Here is a 26,313-nt window from a genome sequence, read left to right on the forward strand (position 1 = left end):
GGAAAGTGTATACGTTAGATGTTGGCGCATCATGCAAACAGGTAAAGGCCTGATGCTGCCTTCAGAAGTGGAGTCCTACAAACTGTATTTTGCCATTTTGACAATTTTCCGGGTAAATAGTGCCATACAGAGATTGCTGTTTGAAAGAAAAAGTGACATGCTGGCACTCTTTAAGAACTAGTGTGTATGATTTCCATTTCGTTAAATATTAGTGTCCATAATATGCAAGACAGGCTGACATCCAGTTGTAATCAATACATTTAACAATGAGATGTCTCATGTTTTCCCCACAGTTAATCAGTATATATGTCATATTCTCTCATTTCATTGTTTTGTAATTCAGGGTAATAAAGAAATCAAAGGAATAAAATTATTTGAATACAAGCAGCAAATGTATTTGAGAAGGAAGTTTTGCTTTTTTCTTCTAATGAGAAGTATTTATCTGTATATGTTGTAGATTGACGGTACATTTAAGGTGGATATTCCTCCAGTCCTCCTTGGCTACAGCAGAGACAAGACCCTGGGAATTGAGAGAGGTTATGATTTTGTGCAAAATCTGAGTGAGGGCTCATATATAACACTGTTTATTACCATTGAACCACAGCTCATTCCTGGAGAGTCAGTCAGAGAGAAGGTAACTAATCAGCAGTTCATCATGTTCTTGCTTTTTGTTTCTAGGGGTGCAGTTCCTGAGATGGATATAAATAGGTATGCTTAGTGTACTGAAGGACACGAATACAAGTGTAGAAAGATCTTAATACAAATTCTGAGTGTTCTGCTGCAAATTTTTTTCACTCAGTTCAATTTAATTGAGTGCACCAGTATGTTAGATGGACACAATGCATAAGTTACTTCTCACTTTCACCAGGTGTCTAGTTCTAGTGCTAATAGAAAGCATATTTGTGTTCATTATCTATGAGCATATCATTTTCCCATTTACTTCTGTAGACAATAAAGTGTTCATGTGAGTATCTGTGACCAGTGGACAAAAAAGGAGGTAGGAGCTGCAAACACAGTATTTTCCTGTTTATGTGTTTATGCTATTCAGATAAAGCATTTATTATTTATGGCTCCGTGATGCCAGATCTTAAAGACTATTATTTCTAAACAGCAGCTGTTACTGTTTTCAGTTATTTTATTTAAACCAGAAGTGCCTTACACTAACAGCAACAATTTGTTGTTGTTACAATGAATGCACCACTTGCTGTTTTATGTAATATTATGCAATGATTTTGAGATCCGTTCAGCAAGGATGTATGTTCTTCACACGCAAACAGTAGCAGTTCATTCTTTTCCAGTGCTGCACTTGTCATTTGTTAGAGACAAACAGATCTGGAGAGAAAGGTCTATCATGATGTAATTTTTTTTTTCAGAATAAATATATAAATTTGTATGATGCATTTTAAAAACCTTTTTTCCTTTTAAATTACAGTCTTGGAAACTATCCAGTCCTAGGTTTTCTTGCTCTCCTGCAATACTGTGGGAATTGTTACAACTTAGTCCTATTGAAAATAAAGAAAATCAGTAAAGTGCATTTATGGGTGGCTTTTAGTGTTAATTGGTTTGAATGATGAGATTATTACTATGGCTTAGAACCAGAAATGCAGTCTTAACAGCCTTGAAGCACTTTTAATAGATGAGACCTTATTCAAGAGTTCTGAAGTCTGAATCTTTACACACAGCAATTACTTGCTAGGAACAAAATGCACTGAATTTGTACAGCCACAGATCTCCATCTGCAGAAAGACCTGTCTCCAGCACTGTTTCAAAAGAGAACTCATTGAAATTCAACTAAGGGATCAGATTATTGTAAAATACTTTGGACTTGATGTTATGCATCTTGAACTCTTCAAATACTGAGCAGATGTTCAGACCTTCTTGCATAGATGCAATTTGATGCTCAGTTACCAAAAGGTTATGTATTGTATTAATGCTCAGTGAAATGCAGTTTGGTAGCTATATTTAGAATGGATTTGAATACTTCAGAGGGAAAAGCAGTGTATTTTGTTCAAGTCAGGGATCTTTCTGACATAAGTTCTTTTTCGTTTCAAATATGACAGTAGGACTTAACTGTCCCCTGCCAAAACTCAGACATAAAGAACTGGAAAGAGACTGAAGTATGTTCCATTCTGAAGATTCAGCGAAGAATTGTAGCACAGTAAATCACAACAAAGGAGATGAGTCCTGTTCTAAATGGCAGGAAATAAATGTGAAAGCTTCTCCTCACAAGGAGCCATACTGAGAAGACAAGGGGCAATGGGTACAAGTTGCAGCAGGAAAGATTGTATCTCCATATAAGAAAGGCGTTTTTTACAATGAGAACAGTTGTTCACTCAAACAATCTCCCTAGGGATGTCATAGAGTCCCCTTTGCTGGAGGATTTCCAGATGTGATTGGACAGGGTGCTAGATAATCTCATCTAGGCTCCCTTTTCCACAAAAGATTGGACCAGATGGTATTCAGAGGTTCCTTTCCAGCCTGGGCTCTTCCATCATCCCATGAAAGCAAAATGACCAGAAATTATGCACAGTCACTGAAGTGTACTGAAAGTGAAACCAGGAATGAGGACACTGTTGCTGAAGACAAGGCCAGAGGAGGGCCACGAGGATGATCAGGGGACTGGAGCACCTCCTGTATGAAGACAGGCTGAGAAAGTTGGGGCTGTTCAGCCTGGAGAAGAGAAGGCTGCGTGGAGACCTCATAGCAGCCTTCCAGTATCTGAAGGGGGCCTATAGGGATGCTGGGGAGGGACTCTTCAGCAGGGACTGTAGTGACAGGACAAGGGGTAACGGTTAAAACTTAAACAGGGGAAGTTTAGATTGGATATAAGGAGGAAGTTCTTTCCTGTTAGGGTGGTGAGGCACTGGAATGGGTTGCCCAGGGAAGTTGTGAATGCTCCATCCCTGGCAGTGTTCAAGGCCAAGTTGGACAGAGCCTTGGGTGACGTGGTTTAGTGTGAGGTGTCCCTGCCTGTGGCAGGGGGGTTGGAACTAGGTGATCTTAAGGTCCTTTCCAACCCTAACTATTCTATGATTCTAGATAGAAAAAGGTTGATACAGAAGATCTGTCCTCTAAAATTCGAGGAACAGTGGAAAAAACAGTTGTGATTAAGAAATCCGTGTGAGTTTTGCCAGATTTTTGTTCACTCTTTGCATTAGAGATTTTTCTGAATCTTGTAAAAACTTTACAAGGTTTACTTTACAGATGATTTGTTGACCTACGCCAAACCAGATCAGTTCTTTAGCAAACATTGTACAGGATTTTCAAATAATCCATATTTTTCAAAGCAATATAAGCAGAAAACAGTAAGATGTAATTTGATGTTAGAGGAAACTAGGTAAAGCAAGACAGAATTCATTAAGAGACTGTTCTGTTATAGGTGGCATGTGTCTAATGAAATCTGTCCATTTCTACAGAAACTTTACTAAAGGAACAAGTGTGTATATTCTAACCATGACAGAAGAAATTGTAATTCTGTGCTGCAACTCGCCAAACAGATATTCCCACATATAGTTACTATCGAGTGTTTAACATAAAATGACAAAAACTAACTAAATGTTTTGCCATCCTTTGTTCTATTGTTAGCCATTCCTGCTGAAGTTAAATCATTTGAAATACTTGTGTGCTGCTTTAAGATGCTAAGCTCAGGTTTAGTTTGATTTTAAAATACCTTTTTTCATTTCTTTACCTGTTTTTCCTCCCTCTCCTGCTGTCCTTCCTGAATCTCTGTCTAGATGAATGAAATGCTTAAGAAGGTACAATATTCATTAAATCAGCTGCAAGATTCCTATTGTTCCCTGTGTAAGATTTAGCTTAGTTTTGTGCTATCCAGCAATCTGCTTGCGCTTTGCACTCCTTGACGCTGACATAGGAGTTATTTGTCAGTGATATTTGCAGTGAATGACTACATTGGAATTTACAAAGTGCCAGAGGCTGTAAGTTTTGTCTGTTAATATACAAGGGATTCTAAGTGGGTGAAACAAACTATTTTGACTGATCCTGTACCTTTAAAAGATGACATCTTAGGTGATGTATGAGTAAATAATTGTCATTGTTACATAGTTAATATGTGCTAGATTTGCTTCTGGAAAATCTCATCTAAAAGCATTGAAATCCTAGACATATCTGAATTATAAGGGTTCATCTAAAAATTACGTGGACCTTCTCTGCAAATATTTTGGGTTGTCACAGTATTATTTATATAAAAATGATGGGATTTTATGCATAACCTCAGTTGTGGTTTTAATGGAATGCTGTGTGAACAGCATGTGGGATAGTGCCTAACCATAATTGTTTAACTTTGAATTAATACATGGTGTTACATACTCATTCCTGCAGGTTTACCTGGCCATAATTTTTCAGTGTTTTAGTAGAGCCTGCTTATAGGTACAAGTCATTCTGTGCATTCATAAGTAAATGCAAATTGCCTGATTTTGCATTACTTTGACCTTTCTTATATGAATGAGATCCAAAGTATATACTGCAGGGAAAGTTAAGAATGCTGTTAGGAAAGAATTTCTCACTGCATTTGTGTTCCTGTAAATGGTGAAATAAGGCCAAATATAGTAAAGGCTTAAGCCCAAACTATAAATAAAACTATTTTTGTATGAATTCTACTGTTTTTTTAAGTTTGATACCCACGAAGATGAGAAATTGCTCCAGGCATCAGAGAAGTATGAAGCTGAATGTACATCAGTGTTCCCAAGCCGTCAGTGCCTAACAACTGTGATTGACCTCAGTGGGAAAACGGTTTTTATTACCAAATATATCAAACCTCTGAATCCACCAGAGGAGCTTCTTGATGCCGTCCAAGATAGTTCTCAATCAGCAGCAGTAAGTACTTGGGAAAGACAGTGAAGTTTCTGGGACATGGATTTCCAAGTGTGTGCATTCACATGTGGGCACACATGCACGTAGGTACATATCAGTTCTATACATCAGTTGTACAGCTACACTTCTGGAAAAGGAAGGACCACAGACAGGAAATAAATTAGTAATGACTATGTGTGATACACAGGGAGTCTATCCATAATGATGCTGGAAAAGGATATTTGTATTCTCTGAAAAAAATAGATATAGTAATGAGTATTGTGCTTTAAAAGACAAAGAATTATGCCATATATCAATGGGAGGTATGAGTTCTGAAATGAGCTAGTTGCTGCTGCAGTGAGGTTAGTGTTTTGTCATTGATATCTGTGGCAATAGCCCTGTGCTACACACCTGGTATAATACTGCTGTAGTGGGGTGAACTGAAGGAGTGACTTCCTTTGTTCTGTTTCCTTGCAGGAATTGGTGGCTCGATATGTTTCTTTGATTCCTTTTTTGCCGGATAGTGTGTCATTTGCTGGAATTTGTGATTTATGGAGTACATCGGACGTAAGAAATGCATTAAACAGTTCTTTATCCTCTTGAATGTGAGGTAACATCCTAGCAGCCCCTGTTTCAGGGGGAGATTGTACTAGATGAGCTCGTGAGGTCCCTTCAGACTGAAATTATTCTGTGATTCTATTATTGTAAGGACTTTATTTCGAAGAATAAGGACCAAAGCTTAAAAAAAGTTGCTCATCCTGATATGAACCAAAATTTTTATCTTAGATAGGTTGCAATTGATTGACCCTACACAGGGTTAGGGCTATAAGCTTTTCCCGGGTGTTTTTCTGTTATAAACCAATCCAAAATAGCTCATCACATGCAAGTGAAGGGATACTGATTGATCAAGACTTTAAAACTAGGCTTAAAATTGATCACTGTAATGTCAAGGAACTACAGAAAAAAACACTGCATGTAATGCCAGCAGAAACAGGGTATTTAAACCTGCTCTGTCGCATAAAGATAAATCCTGTCATCTACAGAATAGCAGACATTGTTAATCATAAGCGATGGTTTTACCATCTCAAACTCTTCTGCAAAATTCAGAATAACTCAAAGACCCTGTTTCTTGTGGCACAATCTCCATTCTGCATCATGGATTTTCACAGCATTCATGCTTCATCCTGCACGTTGAAGCAGTGCCCAGTAAATCGTACAGGTCAGATCTGAGATGAGTCTTCTGCTTCAGAAGTGTTAAAAAACACTATAAAGTGTTGAAAACACAGTTGATAACTGCATAGAAAGACTTTTTTTTTTCCTTGTACCTTAATTAGCAATTTCTGTACCTTCTGGCGGGAGATGAGGAAGAACATGCCGTGCTCCTGTGTAATTACTTCCTTGGAATGGGGAAAAAAGCCTGGCTTATCATAGGAAATGCTATTCCTGAGGTAAGAGGATTTTTTCACTTGATCTCAATATTAACTTGTATTCTGTGCAGTCTTTGGTTCCTACCAATGGGTAGAATTGTTTCTTGCTGGCACATTTATTCAGGAGTGATCTGAACATTGGTGCTGATGGAACTGAATCTTTCCAGAGAGAACCACGAAAAAAAGGAAAGCTAGAAGTGTTTCTTAGTATAAATATAATGTTTTTTTTTTCCTGGACTGTTTCCACACTTAATCTGATAGTAGCTGTTGTCCTCATAGTACACTACCAAGCATCTGTAAACCCTGACTGGACTTCTGCTTGTATAAATGGTGTGTCCAGCACAGATGTAATGGAGATAGCCCATTCACAGCGCTTCAGTTGTGAATACACAGACTATGACAGTTTGGGTGGGATTGGGTGAAGGTTGAGAGGTGGCAGGAGATGGTTAGGGGCTTGCCAGGGATTCTTACTGGTATGTAAACATTCTTTGAGCCTCTTGACGGCTGACAGCAAAGCTGCAGCAAGATGATGGATTTGTTCAGGCTCCACAAGTCCGTCTGCATCCACCTCCTCCGATATAGGCTGGTTAGGCAGTCTGCTCCACCTTGGGCTGCTGTGTACCCTGTCACTCCCCTGAGCTCACTATGGCAGCAGCCTGGCTTAGCCTGACCAACATCTAACACATAGAGATTCTTTTGCCCCTTAGGAGATGCATTTATTCACAGGGAAGCACTCAATTTCCAAGTAACCAATATTGCTCTTTTCAGAGAGATGGTAACATGGTCTATAATGCAGATTTCCACCATTTGTATCTCAAATCACCAAGCACATGTGAAAGTCTTGCTGAATAGAATTTTGGTAAAAATTCCTGTCCAAAAGTCTCTTCATGCTGAGATACTGCAGCAGTGGGAACAGGTACTCGGGTGCATTCCTTCCACTCAGAATCTGGTGGAGATGGTAGTTCTTAATAAAGCTGTCAGCTGATTCATGCTGTAAGGAGGGGTTTATTCCAGGTATTTCAAGGTACCTGGAAAATGTACGAAATAACAAGGAAACAGAAAAGCAGTTTGGGGATTCCTGATAGAGAATACAAAAGGAAGCTGGGAAATTCCTTATGTGCCTGTACAAGGGAAGGCTGATGGATGAGACACACAATGTGCTGCCCTCGTGGGGCAGCTTCCCCTAGGAGGCAGCCTGTGGGTGAGGGTTGTGGCAGTAGTCAAGCAGGACATACTGGTACTCAAGTGGCATTAAACATTCCTGGATGTGGAATTTCACATTGGTTTGTAGCTGAAACAAGACAACTTTCAGAATCTGTATTTTAAGAACAGCTCAGGGCTGTGTATGTCTAACAATTTCTGTGCCACGGAAGAGACTGAGACCACATTATGTAAGTGTTAGTTGGTTGCATTGTAAAGAACCTGTACATTCTTCCAACCAGCTTGCCCCCCAAAAGTGCTGTTAATAATAAAAAGTTAATATCCCAAACAGTACAAAACATGCTGTCTTTGTAGCCAGTTTTCAAACATCTTTCTCACCCTTTTTCTTTCTTTCTAGGGACCAACTGCATATGTATTAACTCTGGAACGAACTCAGTATGTGATTTGGAACCCCAGTACTGGATGTTTTTATGGGCAGTATGATACTTTCTGCCCTTTACAGAACGTGTACTGTCTGATCAGCTGTGATAATGTAAGCGTCTTGTCACGTTTCTGTACACCTAAGAGTTGATGACTTGGTATCTGCCTTGATCTTATGCATCATTGGTTCATCAATGTAACTGTATTTAGCCTGTCACTTTATCAGTGATTTTACCACCTATTAAGCAGGTCTTTCAGCTACTTTAAATAGGAAAGTTGTTTTTAATCAGCAGTTAGGTGGATCATGACATCTGTTCATACAATTTTACAAATGAAGCATACTGGAAGGAGTCACATGAGTTGCATATGCAGTGGCTGGCACAGCCCTGTTGGGTTCAGTGTGCAAAACACAGAGCTGGCACTACAAGGCACAGAAACTGTACTGATTTTCTGCCTGGTGTCAAGTCCTCCTGTTTATTTGCTATAGAATACAAGGAATACTAGTACATGTTCACTGTGACACTACTCGCTGTGTGTCTGGAAACCCTCTGAGAGAGCACTGAGGGCAAGACAACAGGGTAAGAATGAGCTGTGCAGCTCAGGGCAGGTGAGCCAGAGGATGGGGAATGGGGCTAAGCTGGGCCTGTGCCAGGAGAGACAGAAACCCTGGGCAGATTCCTGCCAATAGCATTCCTGGGGACACAAACCAGGACACGATGGTGAGGTAGACAGATATGCAAGAGTCTGACACTGAGGAAACAGAAGGTCAGTTTGAAAAAAGACCCTAGGTTTTCAAGTTCAGTGTAAAGGTTTGCTCCTCCGTTTTTTGGGAACATTACAAGGAAGCAGTGACTCAGCTTCCATTGTGCACCAAATCATAGCAAACAGCTTTTCTATCCTGTATTGAAAACATACCTGGAGAAGTCATCTGAAGTATCATTGTCAGTTTTGTTTTGTAATCATCAGGGGTTTTATTCTACACACAAATCATGACTTTGGCTGAGCATTTAATATTCTATAGCACATTTATTTTAAAGTGTCAGTTCTCTTTCACTGACAGTGTTCTGGGGAGGGTTCAGTTGGTTTGGGGTTTTTGTTTAAGTAAAGTAGTACTAAACCTGCAGTTTAGGCTCACAGACCAAACTGATCATCTATAAAAACGTGGGATGCAAGACATGGGTTCCCCTCAGTGACAGAGCATACATACACACTGTGTGTACCTGCAGATCCTTTCCAGTCTAAGTGATGCTGTGATTCTCATGAGCTGCCAGCTGCAGCCAGTAATTCTGTTCATACACTACACTCAGTCCACATTCAGAACCGTGAGACATAGTAGAGCAGCACCATCCCTTTTGATGCAGGATCCCAAAGCTGCACATCAGCTGTGACTACACCAGAGTGCCTTGTTCCATATGAACTCATACTGGCACTTGCTCTGGGAGGTCAAGTTATTGGCATGTAGGTGGAATGTGTTCCATAGATGTGGTTATATACCAAAAGTTAAAAAAAACCTTGCTTTCTTGTAGATCTGGTTTAATGTGCAAGAACATGATTCTCCAGCAAGGATAAGTTTTGATGTCAGCAAACCAAAACGTTGGAAGTCTTTCTTTTCCAGAAGCTTTCCCTACCCTGGCCTCAGCAGCGTTCAGGTATCACTGGATCTAATAACAGCTTGGTTTGAAGGGTTGAAAGGCCACAGACTAAATTCTTTGGACTTCTGTGGTTAAGTGTGTTTAGGTAGCATTGGGTTTTAAACAGATTTTCCTAGACACTGCTTAAAAAATAAGCAAAGCAGAATCGTGTGAAGTGTTTGGTTTTATAGAGAATGGATGCATGGCTGTTGTCCTCTAACTACCCATGTAAGAACATGGGACAACAGTGAAGTAAAAAGGAACAAATCTTTAACACAAATACCTAAAGTAGTAGCTTGGTATTATAATGTCCATGCTTGTCTTATGGCTAGGACATCCCCAGTAAACAACCTGGGATTCCTCCACCGTTTATCAAAGGGAGTTGAAGTTTCCTTTGGGATGGGAGAACAAACAAAAATACCCAAACACTGTTACACACAAGCATCTAGTTAATGTTTTTATCATGTCTCTACTTAGAGATTATTTTAGCATAACTGTGAACTCATGGGAGTACCAGCAGGGCAGTAACTCCTGATGTTACGTTGTTGTATACCCAGAAGAGATTGCACATTTTCATGTTTCACTGTCTTATTTCTCTCTAGCCTGAAAAGTTAGTTTACCAGTGTTCAGACAAGGCTGCTGCAGTGGAACTCCAGGGCAGGTAATTGTACCTCCAGAACAAATGCTGTTGGTCCTGAAAACCAGCGCCTGTTCACACCCAGATCCCAAAACCTTCTGTGAATGCTGGGAGCTGAGACTGTCCTAAGCAAGACAGCAGGAGTTCACAGGGCTGCTTTTCATGCTCCCTCATTAACAGAGAAAGAGCTGATAAGCCATGGCTGCACACCTTCCTAATAAGCAAGATGCTATAGAGGGATGAGAAGAGAGGCTGTAAACTAGAAAGGGCTGCAGGCTCCTGCAATCCCCTTCTGTCAGTGATCACGCAGGCACAACACAGCTATGTTGGCATTGCTTTTCTGTGCTTTTAGGTAGCGGTAAATTTAACTGAGGCAATTTGTGATCCCCGTAAACATACTACATGTGTCAGAGAGGACCAGTTGAGGTGTCCACTCAGGACTAGAACAGTAACAATCAGTCTGGTTTACTGCAGGATTGAAAAAATATTAAAAGAGAAGATTATGGAATGGAGACCAAGGCACCTCACACGCTGGAACAGATACTGTACCTCTACCCTACGGAGCTTTTTGCCGCTGCTGGAACAAAACCAAGGCAAAGATGTAGAAGACGATCATCAGGCCGAGCTGCAGAAACGGCTAGGGGATTACAGGGTACTGCTGTGAACTTGTCTGGCTTGTGCATAGGAGGAGGAGTCTAAATCCCTATTCTTTTGCAGTGCTACACTATGGTATAAAAGTGTGCTAGGACATATATTTCTTCTGCTGCCAAGAGTCACAAGGGCTTTTAAACTCAAGATAAACAGATGTAGTATTTACAGAATGAAGGAGTGATTACCTATTTCAGTTACAGATGTTGAAGATAAAATTTTCCTGTTGAATGTAAAGATCAGAATGTACAGGTAAACTACCTGCACTGTTCTTGTATTACTGCTCTAGTGCAGCACAGGTTGACTGGTGCATTAGCTCTCAAGTCTGGTTGGTAAGAACCTGGCACTGGTGCTGAGTAAGCAGTCTACTTACATCTGTAGGAGCCCACACAACACCATGCTTTTCTTGTTTTTCTAGTCCTAGCTCCACTCTTTATGGGAAAAAATTGTACTTCAGCATTCACTGTAGCCACCACTGTGCCTGTTCCTTCTTCCTCCAGGCTGTTGTAATGCTTCAGTCCTCCTTCTCTTCATGTTCACACATGTGGTGACAACACCAGACAATGCGTGGCCATTGTCATCAAAGTGAGCTGCGGTTTCAATTCCTGTTGGACCTGAAATATATGATGGGCAGGAGATGCCTGCCACATCAACTCCCCAGCAGAGCAGGCAGACAGAACACAATGAATTAACACCAGTTAGAAGGCAGAAAAGCTGTAGCTACACTGTACATGTTCATTAACATAACTTTATTATACTGCATTTCTAAACACCTTCACTTCAAAATTAACCCAAAGAGGAGAAATGGCAACAGCTTGCCTAGAGTACAGGAAATAGGGAGATGGTATTAAAATAGAAAATAAGCCTTTTTTATTGCATCTCCTCAGGCCAGCATAAATTTGCATGCAGAGTAGAATGGGCTTTTAAACCTATGTATTTATTCAGGTGCCTTTACCTTTCCTCATTACCTGATGTGGTTTTTTCCTCCGTTCTCTCTCCTAGGTCTCTGGTTTTCCTATTCACAGGCCATTTTCTGAAGTCAGACCTTTAATAGAAGCTGTACACAGCACCGGTGTTCACACCATTGACATTTCCAACGTTGAATTTGCTCTAGCTGTGTATGTTCATGCTTATCCCCAAAACGTTCTCTCTGTATGGATTTATGTGGCTTCACTTGTTCGAAATAAGTAGTACAGACCAGTCAGAATAACCTCCAGAAACTTGCTTATGTAGGGGACAAATGTGAGAGATTTCTCACACTGCTGACTTGAGCTATCTCAAGTATTTTAAACATCAAATGAGGGTTTTAGTAGCTGCAACTAACACGAGTGTTATCATCCTACAGCCACTGATGAAGCTACTTACTGCCGCCAAGGAAGAGACTGATAGCTTGCAACTCCAGTACTACTAACAGGCAATTTTTATGCCATGTTTATTGCTCCCAGTGGGACACCACTCTCTCAAAGAGTATTACAGATGCCCCCATGTGGTGGGTGACACTGCAGAGTAACACAGCAGTTCAGGCCACCTCATTTCTAGGTATCAGGTGGTTCCTAGAATCATGCCTTGAAGATGATGGTTTTTGCTAGTCAGTTTATTTTATCTATAACCTTTCTTCCTCTTCAAAGACAATGGCAAATACAGTTACAGTTTTCCAGTACTCCAGCTCCTGAATGAAGATCAGAAGTATTTACCCACAAGTACATTTAACGCATCAGAGCCATCAGTGAAGACCACACTTCAGTATTTAAGAGGCAATTTCATCTGCTGCTCCATACTTAGTTGCTGTATAATGCCAGCACCATTTAGAGGTGTAAGATGACATTTTCTTTACAAGTTAAATGCTTCATCTTTAATAAATATTTATGACAAAATCTAAGTGGAAGCTCATTCATTTTCTACAAGAATTTGATTAAATTACTTTGGAGTATGAAATCCTTAGCTGCAAGTTACCCTAATGAAAGATTATCAAAAGAATAGTTTACTAAAAACCCCATTTACATATTAATATCATAGAATCATGTAATGGTTTAGGTTGGAAAGGACCTTAGTCCTTAGGAATCGCCTAGTTCCAACCCCTCTGCCTTGGGCAGGTACAACTTCCACTAGACCAGGCTGCTCAAAGGCCCTGTCCAAGCTGGCTTTGAACACTGCCAGGATATGCAAGTAGTTAATACTTAACTTGGTGTTAATACTGCCAATACTGATACCCATACTTCTGGACTTCCCTTGCTAATCACGCTCTTCCAAGTAATAATGACAGCCTTCAAAAACTGAGTCAGGATGGGCAGGGGAGACCCAAAGGTGGCCACTGAGGCAGCCCAGTCGCTCCCTCACTTGCCCCACCCAGGAGGGTGGTAAAACCCATGGGTTGAGATAACAGTTTAGTAATTGAAGTGCACTACTAATACTATTAGCAATAATAATGAAAAGGAAAATAACACCACCCCTCCCCCCAAAAAAAAACCCAACCTAACCAAACAAAAGAACAAGTGATGCACAATACAATTGCTCACCACCCACTGACAGACACCCAGCCCAACCCCAAGCAGCAACTGACCTCCCTCAGCCAACTCCCTCCAGTTTCTACACGGAGCATGATGTGCTGTGGTATGGAATACCCCTTTGGCTAGTTCAGGTCAAGTGTTCTGTCTCTGCTTCCTCCTGCTCCTTGAGCCCCTCCTCACTAGCAGAAGAGGAGACTGAAGAGTCTTTGATTGGGTGCTACTTAGCAACAGCCAACAACAGTGGTGTTGTCTGACTGAAGCCAAAACACAGCCCTGCACCAGCTACTAGGAAGAAAATTAACTTTAACCCAGCCAGAATTGGGACACCACCCACCCCTCCTCTGCCTGAGGAAAACCACTCATGACCTGATGGCCACTGAAGTTTGCACCCTAGCATGCGCTACAACACTCCTTCTTGCCATGGGCTCTTCCCCATACCACCACACACACACTCACACGCTACTCAAACATTACTCATCTTTTCCCAGCTCAGGTTTCACTTGGCCCAGCAGTGGACCTTCTGCCTCCCTGCTAGTCTCTGCTGTTCAGCAAGGATCCTTTTTACAAATCAAAGCAATGGGGAAAAAATGTAACTTTGTCTTCCCCAGATTTCATGTTAATGAAAATAGGCTTCCTTGGAAGCTGTGTCAAAAATACATCTTAGCACAGTTAGAGGAACAAAAAAATAAACAAACCAAACCAAAACACAACCCCACACACCACCCACCCCATCTCTGCAGCCTGCTGGCATGGTACGCCTGCACATCACACCTCAAAAGCATGTATAACTCAAGTGCTACGACAGGGTTGTACTGGTGGGAATGTTTTATTTGAGTATGCCTTTCAAGCCCAAATACAAAACCAAATGCAAAAGGAAGGTGAGAATTTCCCTAATTTTGCAATATAAAGAACAACTTCAGGATGAGAGGAAAGGGGAAGAAACAAGGCTCCTAAAGATGTAGAGTTGTTACCCAAACGCAAACAATACATTTCAAATTCTCTGCAGAGCTTTATATTGTACTTACGGATTCAAAACAGAAAAAGAAGCCCATTCACTTAACACAAAATAATCCAGTAAAGTCTATTTGTGCCAAACTTGGGAGAAAGTGGCATAAAAAAAAAGAGAAATCTGAATGTTTTCCCGTCTTCCCCAAATTAAGTAGAACAAAACCCAACACCCTTCAAACCAAATGAGATTGTGAGATTGTTACAACACTGTACAGTACACTCATAATTAAGATTCTGAAGTTGTGGGCAGGGTCAGGCTAGTAGAACAAATCTCACTCCAAGGATTGTTAACACAAGATGCGAACTGTAAGTAAAGTGCATGAAAGGAAGCCTGCTCAGCTAAATGAAGTAGACTGAAAGGTCAGGAGTCAGCGGTCATTCGCCAGAGCGGCAGCAGGCCCGAAAACCACACTGCAAATTCTGGCATCCACTGGCGGTTTCAGCATGAGGACCTGCACAAAAACAGAGCACATGTGAGAAGGAGAAAAGGATATTTGCTCAGATCCGGAATCCTCAGAACCTGGAGATTCAGGAAGTGTCTCCTTATTTTCATTCTTGCACTAAACTTCATTCAGCACTGTGAAGTCTGAAACACTGCCAGCACTAGCACAGTATAAGAACCTCAATTTGTGCTCTAGTAGCTTAGTCCCATGAAGGTAACACATTGAGAGTGACACAGATGTATGATGAACAGCACTACACGAGCAAGTTTCAGCAAGCTCGCACAGCCTGCTTTCAGAATTGAGGTGTATTTTCACAATGCATATTTAATGCCCGTTTATCAAATTCAACAACCTCATGGCACTACCGAAGCAACCATAATCTCCGAAGCAATTTCTACGAGGTTTTTAGTCAAAGGTTTTTTTGCCATGAACACTTCCTGGTTGGCCAGACCTCACACAGTCTGACTGGACATTTAAAAACGAAAGAGAAGAATCAACGTTTTGTATCACTGCAGTTACCAGAAGCTGCAGGGCTAAAACCTAGCTGCTGAGAAAGAAAGAGTTGTGAGCACAGACAGTACAAACCAACACAGTGATTCTACCCACCTCCACTTACCTTTGCTTACTGTTAGCCCTTTAACTTGAAATGTTAAAGTGATCATAAGAAACTATTACATTTATTAGTACAGAATTTTATTTCCTGCAGCCTGCTTTAGAAACACAAACATTTACAATCAGGTTGTCTGAACTCTGGCACCCAACATAAACTGGAAGTGGGTTGCACAGTTAACTAAAACTGGGAAAGACCTAACCAGAACAACCCAAATTCCCCTCCTTTGTATTTGAGACAAATCAAAGAATATTTAAGGTGGTTTTAATGCATTTAGAAAAGACTAGCAAAATCATGTAATGAACTAGGGCACCATGCTATGTCTGGCTTGTTTTTTTCCTCTTGAACAGTAATTCCAAGTCATAATTCAATTAATTTCCAAGAACCTGGTGTCTGCAAATCAGCTTTCTGCTTCATGCGACACACCGATGAGCAATATTCTACAAGGTAATTAACATGCATGAGACTGAATAAAACAAACCTGAAGCTATAAGGAGGGACAATGGTTACAGTACGCAAAACAGTAAACTATTTTGTCAGTAGTAAACTTCTATTTGTCAGTAAACTCATTTTCCTCTTCAAATCTTTATTCACCTGAACTAGACTTTGATCCTCCAAGCTGCTCACAAGCTAGAGTCTGAAAGCCTCTTCGTAAGTCCTTTAAAAAGGAGACTTGGTGCTTCTGAATAGCTGGTTTAGCAGAGCATGTCCTGTGCAGTAGCATTTTCCAAGTTGTAGCTGACCTTCCTCATCATTGCCACAGCTAAGCAGCACATCAGCAATTCTGAAGCAACTGTCACATTTATAGTAAAATGCTTGTTACAGAAGCACAGTTCTACAGTTCACATGTACAGAACCACGACATCCCAAGGAAGGGAACATTCCATGCTGTTTTCCATCCTTTTCTTGCTCACTTTAAGAATTATCTTCCTCATGCTCATAACTGGAACATAAAACCTGCACTTCTAGGTCTGACCAGTGTCCATCTAACACTACCTTCATCACTGGAAACAGCAAGTGTTATCTACAGAGATAATATACACTTATGCGCACCTTTTATGTCTTCCCAGCAAAGCCGACTGTTGTAGTAGGGACATTAAAGTCCATTCCCTGCAGTATTTATTTATGGCTTATTCCTGCATGAGCTTGTTTAACCTCTTCTGACTGATTCCACAGCTCTGAGAGGACCAAGCTCTATTAAGTCCACTACGTTATTACATCTGTTTTAAATCAATCACCTGCCCACTTCATCTACTGTCACTGGGCTCTGATACTGCAGAATTTGTAGTTACTGTTGCACATTTGCCTCACCTACTGCTTTCCAGTTCTGTAAGCAGCCATCCCCCTTTCAGCCTTCCCATTCTCAGATTGAAGCATTCCAGCCCTTTGAGCATCTCCTTGCAAGAATTGCTCATTTCCCTCTTTTCAGTAGACCTGTACCTTCTGTAACTGTTACATACACTCCTCAAGATGGGAAGACCACATGCAGTACTCCACATGTGAGTGCCCCAAGGCTTCCAGGACCATGCAGCAACACTATCTTGTTCTCAACACCCTGATGACTCATAACAGTGGTGACTTTTTTGACTGCTGCTGCAAACAAGAAAGATCTCAGAATTAGCACCGACAGCTCTCTGAAACCACTGCCTGCACACTGCAACTGCCAGCTCTGAATTCAGCTTCATGCAGTCACAGTTTGATTATTACCAACCACATACATATAATATACATACAGCTGTACTGAAGCTCGTAAGAGGTCCTTCTGGTAATCTTCAGCAGCCCAGTACCACTCAAAAACATGGAATTTACCATGTGTATCTCTTACTCCACAACAGCAATGGAAAAGCTGGGTGAGACCGATCACAGCACAGAACTGCAGGGTGGGACTAGGGGGACAGGACACAACACAGGGGAAGACAGGGAGAGAGGTCACCTTCTAGATTCCTATCCATCCTGAACAGTGACCATCAAGCCCTGCCCTTTCCTCCTATCATTTAATTACCTTGCAGTTTTTTAAACAGTCCCAAAGCAACTTAAAAATCTCAAAAACTTAGAAATGTCAAAGTAAACTGCACCACCTGAAAATTTTACAGATTTATTTCCTAATTTATTAGGCACTGAACTGCAAAGGACATTAACCACACCGCAGTGCAATTTTTTCTTAGCATATACAGGCAATTCCCATACTTTGGAGGGTATTTTACGCTCTTACTACAAGGTAGTAACTGTCATTAATGCCAAACATAATTACTGAAAAGTAAGGCTATTTGATTATGACTCATTTCATTTATGTTTTGACATGTCAATTATTTTCTCCATCAAAAGTCATTTATCTCCTCTATAAATGGCCTAGCCCTCCTTATTCTTTTTACATTTGACATAGATAGCAAAATTCAAATGCCTTTGCTTCTGATAGAACGTTTTTTTGTTTCCTTAGCTCTAACTGCTACAACTGACTCTAGCTACATCTCTTTGGCTTCCTAATCTCCGATTTCCCCAGTCTTTACTACTGACCTCATTTAGACTGGACTTTGTTTTCAAACAATCTGTTTGACCTCAAACGACCTCTTTAATCTTGTCAAAAAAAACATTCTTTTGCATTTCCTCTGGACCCTATATACAACGTCTCCATTTCATCTTGCTTCACTGATGCACTAAGTTAAGCAATATGGTAACTGTATAGAGTTCCTCTTATATTGCCCAGTGAACAAGACTGTCATATCAGATCTGCTTAGAATAGGGCTGACTTTCAGAAGGGTCTCTTCTGTTTCTGCTGACTGTGACAACTTAACAAGTGCTAGCAGTGCAGTGTGCTTTGGGCTGGTTCACCTGGGAAAGGAAAGTTAATCCATTCTCATCTAACCTGCTACAGTCTACGTTACTGGTTTAGGCACCTCTAAACTGGATTACTGTAATGCTCTTTATGTACACATCCGATTACTCAGACGCTTCAGGTGACCTAGAATAAAGGCCTGTTTACTCATGATGAACAGCTGTGTTTTCAAATAAAGTACACATGAACAAGCCTTGCTATAAAAGAGGAGCACAGCTATTGCATTACTCCACTTTGTCACATGTACTACTGAAACAAATATTAGCTGAAGTTTTCTAGAAAGAAGTTAGGCATTTCACCAAGAATACATGAGAGCCCAGACCATGACCATGGTGACAGAATCCCTCCAGCCAGGACAACTGCCTGCCACCACAACAACCCTTCAGCCACTTGTTCTAGCTCCCACCTGTGGTGGCAGAAACTGTCATGTGGTCTATAGCAAGACAGATCCCTGACCTGTCTAGGAAGAGAGAAGAGGGCTTTGGGGGAGGAAGTTCTTGACTGAATTTACAAAGTAGCTACAGAAAGGCTAACGCTGGCCACAGGAAAGCAGGAATGAGCTGTGAGGAGCACAAAGGAAGGACGGAAAGACTATTCCACAGCCACCACCATGAGAGGCTCCATCACCAATACTGCATACTGTATGTGATAGTAATGTAGCAACAGTAACACATTACAGGAGAATTACTAAAAAAGAGCCATCAAATTAAGCTTTATCTTTGAAAAATAAATAAATGTAATCCTAAAGTCAAATCTGAGTTTAGTGAGTGTTGCTCTTTATCAGCCTGTGGTAAAGTTACTCTTACACACCTTTGTGAGAGCACCTTGGTTATCTGTAGAACTCAGGAACTGGTTTCTGTAAATCTAACAACAATGCACTCCTATACGAAACTGTACACAGGAGTCCTTAAATCTTGAGAGAAACTGCAAAGTTTTGGCTTCTGTTGCTGGAAGACAGCTAAAACTGTGAGCAGTGAATTTCAAAATGCCAGAAGACTGAATCATCAGAATTACGATGACTTTATTTCATTAACGCCCTATTTCTTTAATTAAGCACCTGAGGACCCCATCATTAAAACAACTCTAGAAATTGAATCACATGTAAAAGCTTCAAAGGGCAACTGCTGCAGAAATTAGGGAGCCCCACTTTTCCAATCCTGAAGCTGAGAGCACTCCTTCAAAACTGAGTACCCAGCAAGGAGATTGAACACAGCTGGATAAAACAGCCCATGGGGAAATACAAACTTTATGTGGTAAGAGACAAGTCAAACATTTAATTTTTCTTACTGAACAAATGTGCTCGAGACATGAAACAAACTTCCCCATTAGGAAGGGTATACACTGACAGATTTGTTTTCAGCTGCAGCTGAGGATTATCTAACTTCAAGTCTCCAGTGTTGAGCAGAACAGAAGTAGAGATCCTAAACATTAGTATGCACACCAAGAACCAAAGTCATACGAACAGCAAACAAAAGAGATTTGGAAGTGTGAGCAAATTCATGGCCTCTGCTCTTAAAACCTGCATCTTATTATTGCTGTGCAGCAGCAGGCTGTGACTCAGACCCAACTGAGTCAATCTAACTACAGCTGCCCTACCTTTTCAGAGCAACTACGGTTAGACCAGCACTCGAAATGCTGAAAACTGCAAACATGCCTAGCAAGCAAGCCCAGCAAGCCCTCCACAAAGAAAATCCAATGAAGCTGAAGGGCCCCCACGCTCAGTGTTTATAGACAAAAACATCTGCAAATAGGCTGTAGGTGAAAGTAAAGCCCTGATTTATCAGCAGATAACAAAGTGGTATCTTTCTTATTCAGAGATGGCTAAATTCCATGCTGTTGGCTCCATTTTTTACTCTGCAGGACTGATGGGTTTTCTAAAATGATCCCAGAACTCATCTCCTTCCCCCAAAATAATCCCTGATAAACTGCTAGGTGAAGAAAATTATGAAATTATTTTCTACAAGCTTACAGAGCAGCTAATGATACAATCCATGTATGTGCAAAGTAACAAAACAGATAGGGCCTGATTTAAATGACACAGCTATTGCTTTCCCTATAGTTACTTTAGAAATACCAAGTGATACAGAAATAGCTCAAGCTGTTGCAGAAATCCTGCTGCCCAAAGAGCAGAATAAGGCATTAGTTTTGCACTTAACAGCTCCATCAAAAGGAATTTGAGTGAAAATACAAAGAACAGTACCCAGATAAAACTGTGGGGGATTCAGTTACAAAAGGTCATTTCCCACTTTAGGATTTTGCTTAGGATACCACTTTAAGTTTTTATTGACTTCCTTCTTATAGAAAAGAGCCACAAACTTCTGAGACGCTACTATTTCTCAACAGATGTGAGAAGTCAGAGCATTACAGCCTCCTCTCCTCTTGATTTCTCTCTACAGCAGTAACTGTTCATCCAAAGGCATGCATGATGCTTTACAGAACCAAGCAGAGCTTGTAAGGCTTACAGCTTCCAGGAGGCAGTAAATAAAAGGAAGGAAATAAACCAGAAGAGGATCAGGTCAACTTTAAAGGGTAATTCCAAACAATGTGCTGTGCAAATATAAATAATTTCTTGAGGATATTAGGGAACAGCCAAGCTGTAAAGTGGTGGTCTCACATAAGGGATTTTGCCTTTGTAAACTAAATACTAATATGACATAGTGTATTTTAGGGATGAAGAAAGAAACAAAAACATCTGCAGACAAACCAGAACATCAAGTCTGGTATTACCGACAGAAGTGAAAACAGAAGAAAACCAGCAAGGAACTGGATATAAAAGGAAAAGGCTTTTAACTGGTCTTTGAAGACACCTTTAAACTCAGCACAATGCAGAAAGGAGTCAGTAAAGAATCTTAAAAAAGGAACCTTAGCATTTTCAGGTTGAAATGCCAGAAGATTTTTAAAAGCTGTAGTCTAGATGGAAGGGAAGTAACAAAAAGCAAGTGTCTCAAAAGGAAAGCAAACAGCAGTGTCAAAAAAGTGCATAAAGAAGTGCAAAAAAATTATGGAAGCAGGTTATTTAATCCTTTCACCTCTAATAAAAGCATCCAATCCAAGTGCATCATCTTAAATCAATTTCCATGGATTGAATACCCAAATGTCAGTACAGATTTAACTGTAGTACCAAGCCTCTGGCATCCTGTTGTGGCTGCAGCTCAATAGAGATGCAAATTATTAAGCTGAACATCATGAACTACCAGGGAATGTAATCTTGTTTTATGCACAATTAGCTCTTACAATCCTGTGAACTCAGTTGTTATCCTCCTTTTCCCTTCCCTTCTGTTGCACTTACCTGTTTTAAATTCACACAAGGAATACAAGTCACACCATGGTTCCCATCTCTCATACTATGAATGCTTACTGGACCTAACACAACAGACTGAATTCCAGCGTAGTAAAGCGGTGAAAACACTTGCTTGCACCATAAACATTTTATGCATTTTTCCAGCTCCTTGTCCAGCTTAAATCCATCTCTAAGTCACTGAGTCAAGCAAAGTCAGAAAACTAAATTACATTTTCCATAAGGACATGGGATGATAGGATCAAAGTATCCTACACCAAAACTACTAGAATATGGGAGGTTTGCACAGCAAAATACAAGTAATTCCTTGCCTAAAAATCACCACTTTGATGCCAGTCTAGTGAAGCCTCTGTCTGAATTTATGACCATAAAGAAAACATGCAATTACACAGTTTATAGGGAAGATACAGAGGGGACAAGTGTGTGTCAGCTATATGGAGACTTACTTTCTAGCCCCCATTACTTATGATAAACTAAAGTATGTACACTAAAAAGATTTTTCTAGTATCAATGAAAAAGAAATAACGACTCAAAAGAATAAATGAGGAAGATCTGACTTAACAGTTGTCCTTTCATAATTAATGTGTGAAACTCAGTGCTACATAGCCAAGCAAGAAAAGTGGTGTTTTGGTCGTTCTTTTTGGTTTTACGTGTCCTCAAACCAAGCAAACACTGGTCCCCAGAAAAGCATCACACCTTCGTAAAAAGACATTACCGTTAATGTTGTCACAGTAGTAAAAGTGTTCATCTTTTAGAGAAGGGCATGCAGAAACTAAATCCTGCAGGCCTGCACCAGTTACAGAGAGACAACCGGAGAGGTTAAGGTGTTCCAAATGGGGCAGTCCTCCTCCCAGCATCAACGCCCTGTAAACAGACACAAGAGAGGTGTTAAGAGCCCACACAGCCTAGAATGACAAGTACTCCACCAATCACCAAGTCATGGACTTAACAGTGTCTCCTAAGAAAAAATAAACCCAAACCAGACCTCTAATAAACAATGTCGTTTTAAACCTCACAGTTTCATACCTTATAAAGGGAATCACCCCTGAAGCTGCATAACAGACCTGGAAAATGAACTGATTTCTAGAAAAACTAACAATTCCTTCTGAGGGACTTCAATGGTGGATCACTTTGTTCATGAATGACTCCAGAGGCAACCAAGTACTTCAAGAAACTACCAAACATTCTTCTCTAAGTCACCACCAATTTTGGCAACCCTTCCGAACTGATGAATATTCTTCAATTCACCCTGAAAACATGACACTCATTTGGTGCACTACACTTCCAAAAGTTTGACTACATTTTTTTGGTTAAAATTATTTTGGAATCCAAATTTGTAGTTCTCTACAACTGACAGCAGAGAGTCTGTCAACAGACCACCTTATTATTCATGCAGAACTCTTTATTTTTCCCCTGATTGCAGTTTGGCTGCTGATGCAACAGCTTCATGGAGGTATCATACCTAAGCAGTCATTCAATGCGTCTAGGAACTCACAGGGCAAGTTCAATCACAAACAAGCTCTCACACCTGAAAAAGACACCAGGCTTGAATCCCAAGCTGCAGATCCAAGACATTCTCTTTCCTCAAGGATGCAAAATTACTCTGGTAAGTGCAAGAAGCACTTGTTGCAGCACACTCTCAGGTCTTAAATGAAGTCTTCTTTCTAAAAACCACCAAAGGGAAACCAGTACCACAACTAAACTCTTCCCCTGACTCAGTGAACAAATCTCCCTTCAGCCCTGGATTACCAAGTCATGAAACAGAGCAGTAACATGCAAACTATACACAGCATGACCTAATCAGCACCTAATGAAACTCAGCAGTACCAACACTAGAACAGCAACAAGCTCAAACAGGAAGCAGTTATCCGAAGCCTACTCTGATCAAGACTAACTGGTGAGTGAAAGAACCACCACCGAGGGAGACATTAAAACAGCTGGTACTTCTGAACTTCAAATGGGGATGAAGCCTCCCATAGAAATGAATTAACTCACACTGTTTCTTGGTTGACTACAGCATACAGGACAGGCAGGCATACAGAAGTCTTCCCATTCCAAGAAGCTTTACTTAGTCCTAAGTGCTGCAGTACATCTGAGAAGGTGGATGCAAGTACTTCAGCCTCATCCCATTTTCACTATAAAGCAATGCTACATTTTCCTGACACAATACAAACTATCAATAGGAAGCATCACACAGAGGAAATTTTTTAGCTCTTGAAGCCACCTCAATGTTCAAGTCAACTTTTTTCCTCCTTTGCTATGTGTAGTCATATTTAATATGCTGCACACAGAAAATTATCATAGAATCATTTAAGTTGGAAAAGACCTTTAAGATCAAGTCCAACCATTAACCCAGCACTGCTAGTGCAAGTCCACCACTAAGACATGTCATTAAGTGCCACATGTACGCATCCACCTTGCTACAACCTCCTTTCAGGTAGCTGTAGAGAGCTATAAGGTCCCCCTGAGCCTTTTCTCCAGACTAACCACCCCACTTCTCTCAGCCATTACTCATCACACTTGTGTTCCAGACCCTTCACCAGCTTTGTTGCTCTTCTCTGGACCCGTTCCAGCACCTCAGTGTCTCTCTTTTAGTGAGGGGCCCAGAACTGAACACAGGATTCCAGGTGCAGCCTCATCAGTGCCCACTACAGGGGGAAGATCACTGCCCTGGCCCTGCTGGCTGCGCTATTGCTGATACAGACCAGATATCATTGGCCTTCTTGGCTGCCCGGGCACAAGCTGGATCATGTTTGGCTCCACCAATCAGCACCCCAAGTCTTTTTCCACAAGCAGCTTTCCAACCACTCTCCCCCAGGCCTGGAGCATTCCATGGGGTTGTTGTGGCCTAAGTTCTGGATCAGGTACTTGGCCTTGCTGAACCTCATGCAACTGGCCTCAGCCCATTGATCCATCCTGTCCATAAATTATGCCATTTTCCATAGGCCGACCAAGATGTTACTCCAGTTTTATACATTTTCAAATGTATTGACAAGCATAACAAAAAAAATTAGTGAACCAATACAATTTCTTAACATGAAATCACTAAAGTTCAGATCTAAAAGCATTAAGACAGTCTGGAACAACAAATTCACAAAAATACTTGACTTCAGAGTATACATTTGAAATATTTTTATTTCTTTTTATTCCACAAAGGAGAAGTTTTCAAGTTGGGTACTATAAATATTTTAAGATGCAAAGAGTGCTTAAATCTTAAAAGATGTTCTTCAGTAAAAATCTTCCTGCTGAAACTACGCAGATTCACCCCAGAATGACTCATCAAATAAAAGTACAATGTCTCCTTACCTGAGAGCACGGTCTGTGATCTGGTAACATCCAGACAGACTGAGAAACTGAAGAACTCGTGCAGTCTCTTCATCTGCTGTGTCACTCCCAGAGTATGCAAAGTCTTTTTTCTCTGACTGCTTAGTCCTTGTTGGCTTTTTACACAGTGCAGATGACTCTGGGAGCGTCTGAATAGTTCTTAGTGCTGTCCCAGCAGAACAAAATGAGTGACCGCAGTAAATTAAGTCAGTAGAAGCACAGTGCTGCTGCCACCCTCTAGTCCTTAATCCATAAATGTCTCTATTGTAGCATGATGCAGAACAAGTAAAATGGGATGTTGGTTCCATAATACAAAATCCTTCAACATTTCTGTGTCTCCATTCTGCAGCATCTTCTATGTCAGCTAAATCATCTGCATCAAGCATCCACACATAGGCAGAATTGAAGCTTTCTGAGCTGTCAGGTTTAGTCCAATGCTGCTCACTGTCTCCTCCCTCAATGATATTTTCATTGCTGATTTCACGCAAACAATTGTACTTCTTGGTGGACTGCAGAGTAATCTCTCTGTTCTTCCACAAAGTCTTAGCATTCCTGTTTCTGCAGCTTTTCAGAATACCTCTGGTGTGGTGAGTTGATATGATACCCAGGGCTCTGGAAATCCTCTCTATAGCCACATCTGTGATTTTTTCACATCCAGATAGATCAAGGTGGCGTAAATTTTGACAATAACCAACTGAAGACCAACTGAAATTGGGGAAAAAAAGTGATGTGCTTAGTTGGTTTTTAGTTTCTGTTCAGAAACAGGTGTTAAGGCTAAATACACAGAAGAATATTTCCACAAGTAAAATACCTCTATGCTTCACAGAATATTTAAAGAAAAAACCTTAGACAAGATAGATTTGATACTCCAAGTGTTATATATATGCTTGTATATACAAAAGCTCACAGACTGACTTTTGAGCCACAGAAATTCCATAAAGCTTTTATTTCAACTAAAACTTCTTGCATAAACTGCAGTGTTGCTGCCAGCATCCATTCTGGTAAAATTATCTGTGTTGTTAACGCATACATTTGAGAGCCCTGTATGACGCAGGTGTTGAACACTGAAATAGCCACTGAGTTTCAGTATCACAGTAAGACCCATTAGTGCAGGCTCTGCATCCATGCACCATCCCACTGACACCAATGACATTTCTGCAGGCTTCAGTAAAACTCAGGAATTCACAGTTACTATATCTAAGCTTTAGAGTTTTGCCTGACATTTGCTCAGCATCTTCAACAGCAGTATTCCAAATCCTACCAATATCAGACCAAGGGAACTAATGTAACTGCATGACTCCACAAAAATCTATGGACAATTTCAAGTTGTTAGTACTAAAAACACAGTTATTGCTATGGATAGCTACACACTGATAGATAACACATATCCAATAGTGAAGACAGAGCATTCTGAATGGCCGTTATAACGTTACTCGCTAGTTTAGCGATTTGCTGCTGTAGTTTAGTTCTTATGTTTGCACCCTGAATGTGATTTCTCTTATTTCTCCTTTTATTGTCAAAGAACTAAGTTTGAATGTTCCCTCGCCCCCTAAGAAA

General features: G+C 40.7%; 2 protein-coding genes across 4 annotated transcripts in view; one reads left to right on the forward strand and one right to left on the reverse strand.

Moving 5' to 3' along the window:
• The window catches only part of LOC134172877 (complement C1q tumor necrosis factor-related protein 7), a 118,846-nt gene extending 106,234 nt beyond the window's left edge, over nucleotides 1-12,612 (forward strand). For all 3 annotated transcript variants that reach the window (XM_062636403.1, XM_062636402.1, XM_062636404.1), the window contains 9 exons: nucleotides 458-634; nucleotides 4,630-4,833; nucleotides 5,287-5,376; nucleotides 6,144-6,257; nucleotides 7,795-7,929; nucleotides 9,344-9,466; nucleotides 10,051-10,109; nucleotides 10,560-10,737; nucleotides 11,736-12,612. In XM_062636403.1, coding sequence (XP_062492387.1) covers nucleotides 458-634; nucleotides 4,630-4,833; nucleotides 5,287-5,376; nucleotides 6,144-6,257; nucleotides 7,795-7,929; nucleotides 9,344-9,466; nucleotides 10,051-10,109; nucleotides 10,560-10,737; nucleotides 11,736-11,924 — 1,269 coding nt within the window. In that variant the 3' untranslated portion in view covers nucleotides 11,925-12,612. The remainder of the gene's footprint in view (nucleotides 1-457; nucleotides 635-4,629; nucleotides 4,834-5,286; nucleotides 5,377-6,143; nucleotides 6,258-7,794; nucleotides 7,930-9,343; nucleotides 9,467-10,050; nucleotides 10,110-10,559; nucleotides 10,738-11,735) is intronic.
• Nucleotides 12,613-14,047: 1,435 nt separating this feature from the next.
• FBXL5 (F-box and leucine rich repeat protein 5) overlaps nucleotides 14,048-26,313 on the reverse strand; it is a 36,431-nt gene continuing 24,165 nt past the window's right edge. The window contains exons 9-11 of the mRNA XM_062636408.1: nucleotides 24,739-25,461; nucleotides 22,148-22,296; nucleotides 14,048-14,700 (exon numbers count right to left, since the gene is read on the reverse strand). Of these exons, the coding sequence (XP_062492392.1) occupies nucleotides 14,624-14,700; nucleotides 22,148-22,296; nucleotides 24,739-25,461 (949 nt within the window). The 3' untranslated portion in view covers nucleotides 14,048-14,623. The remainder of the gene's footprint in view (nucleotides 14,701-22,147; nucleotides 22,297-24,738; nucleotides 25,462-26,313) is intronic.

The sequence above is a fragment of the Pezoporus occidentalis genome, unplaced genomic scaffold, assembly GCF_034315485.1.
Source record: "Pezoporus occidentalis ecotype Australia unplaced genomic scaffold, CSIRO_AGI_Poc_V1 ctg48, whole genome shotgun sequence".
NCBI lineage: Eukaryota > Metazoa > Chordata > Aves > Psittaciformes > Psittacidae > Pezoporus > Pezoporus occidentalis.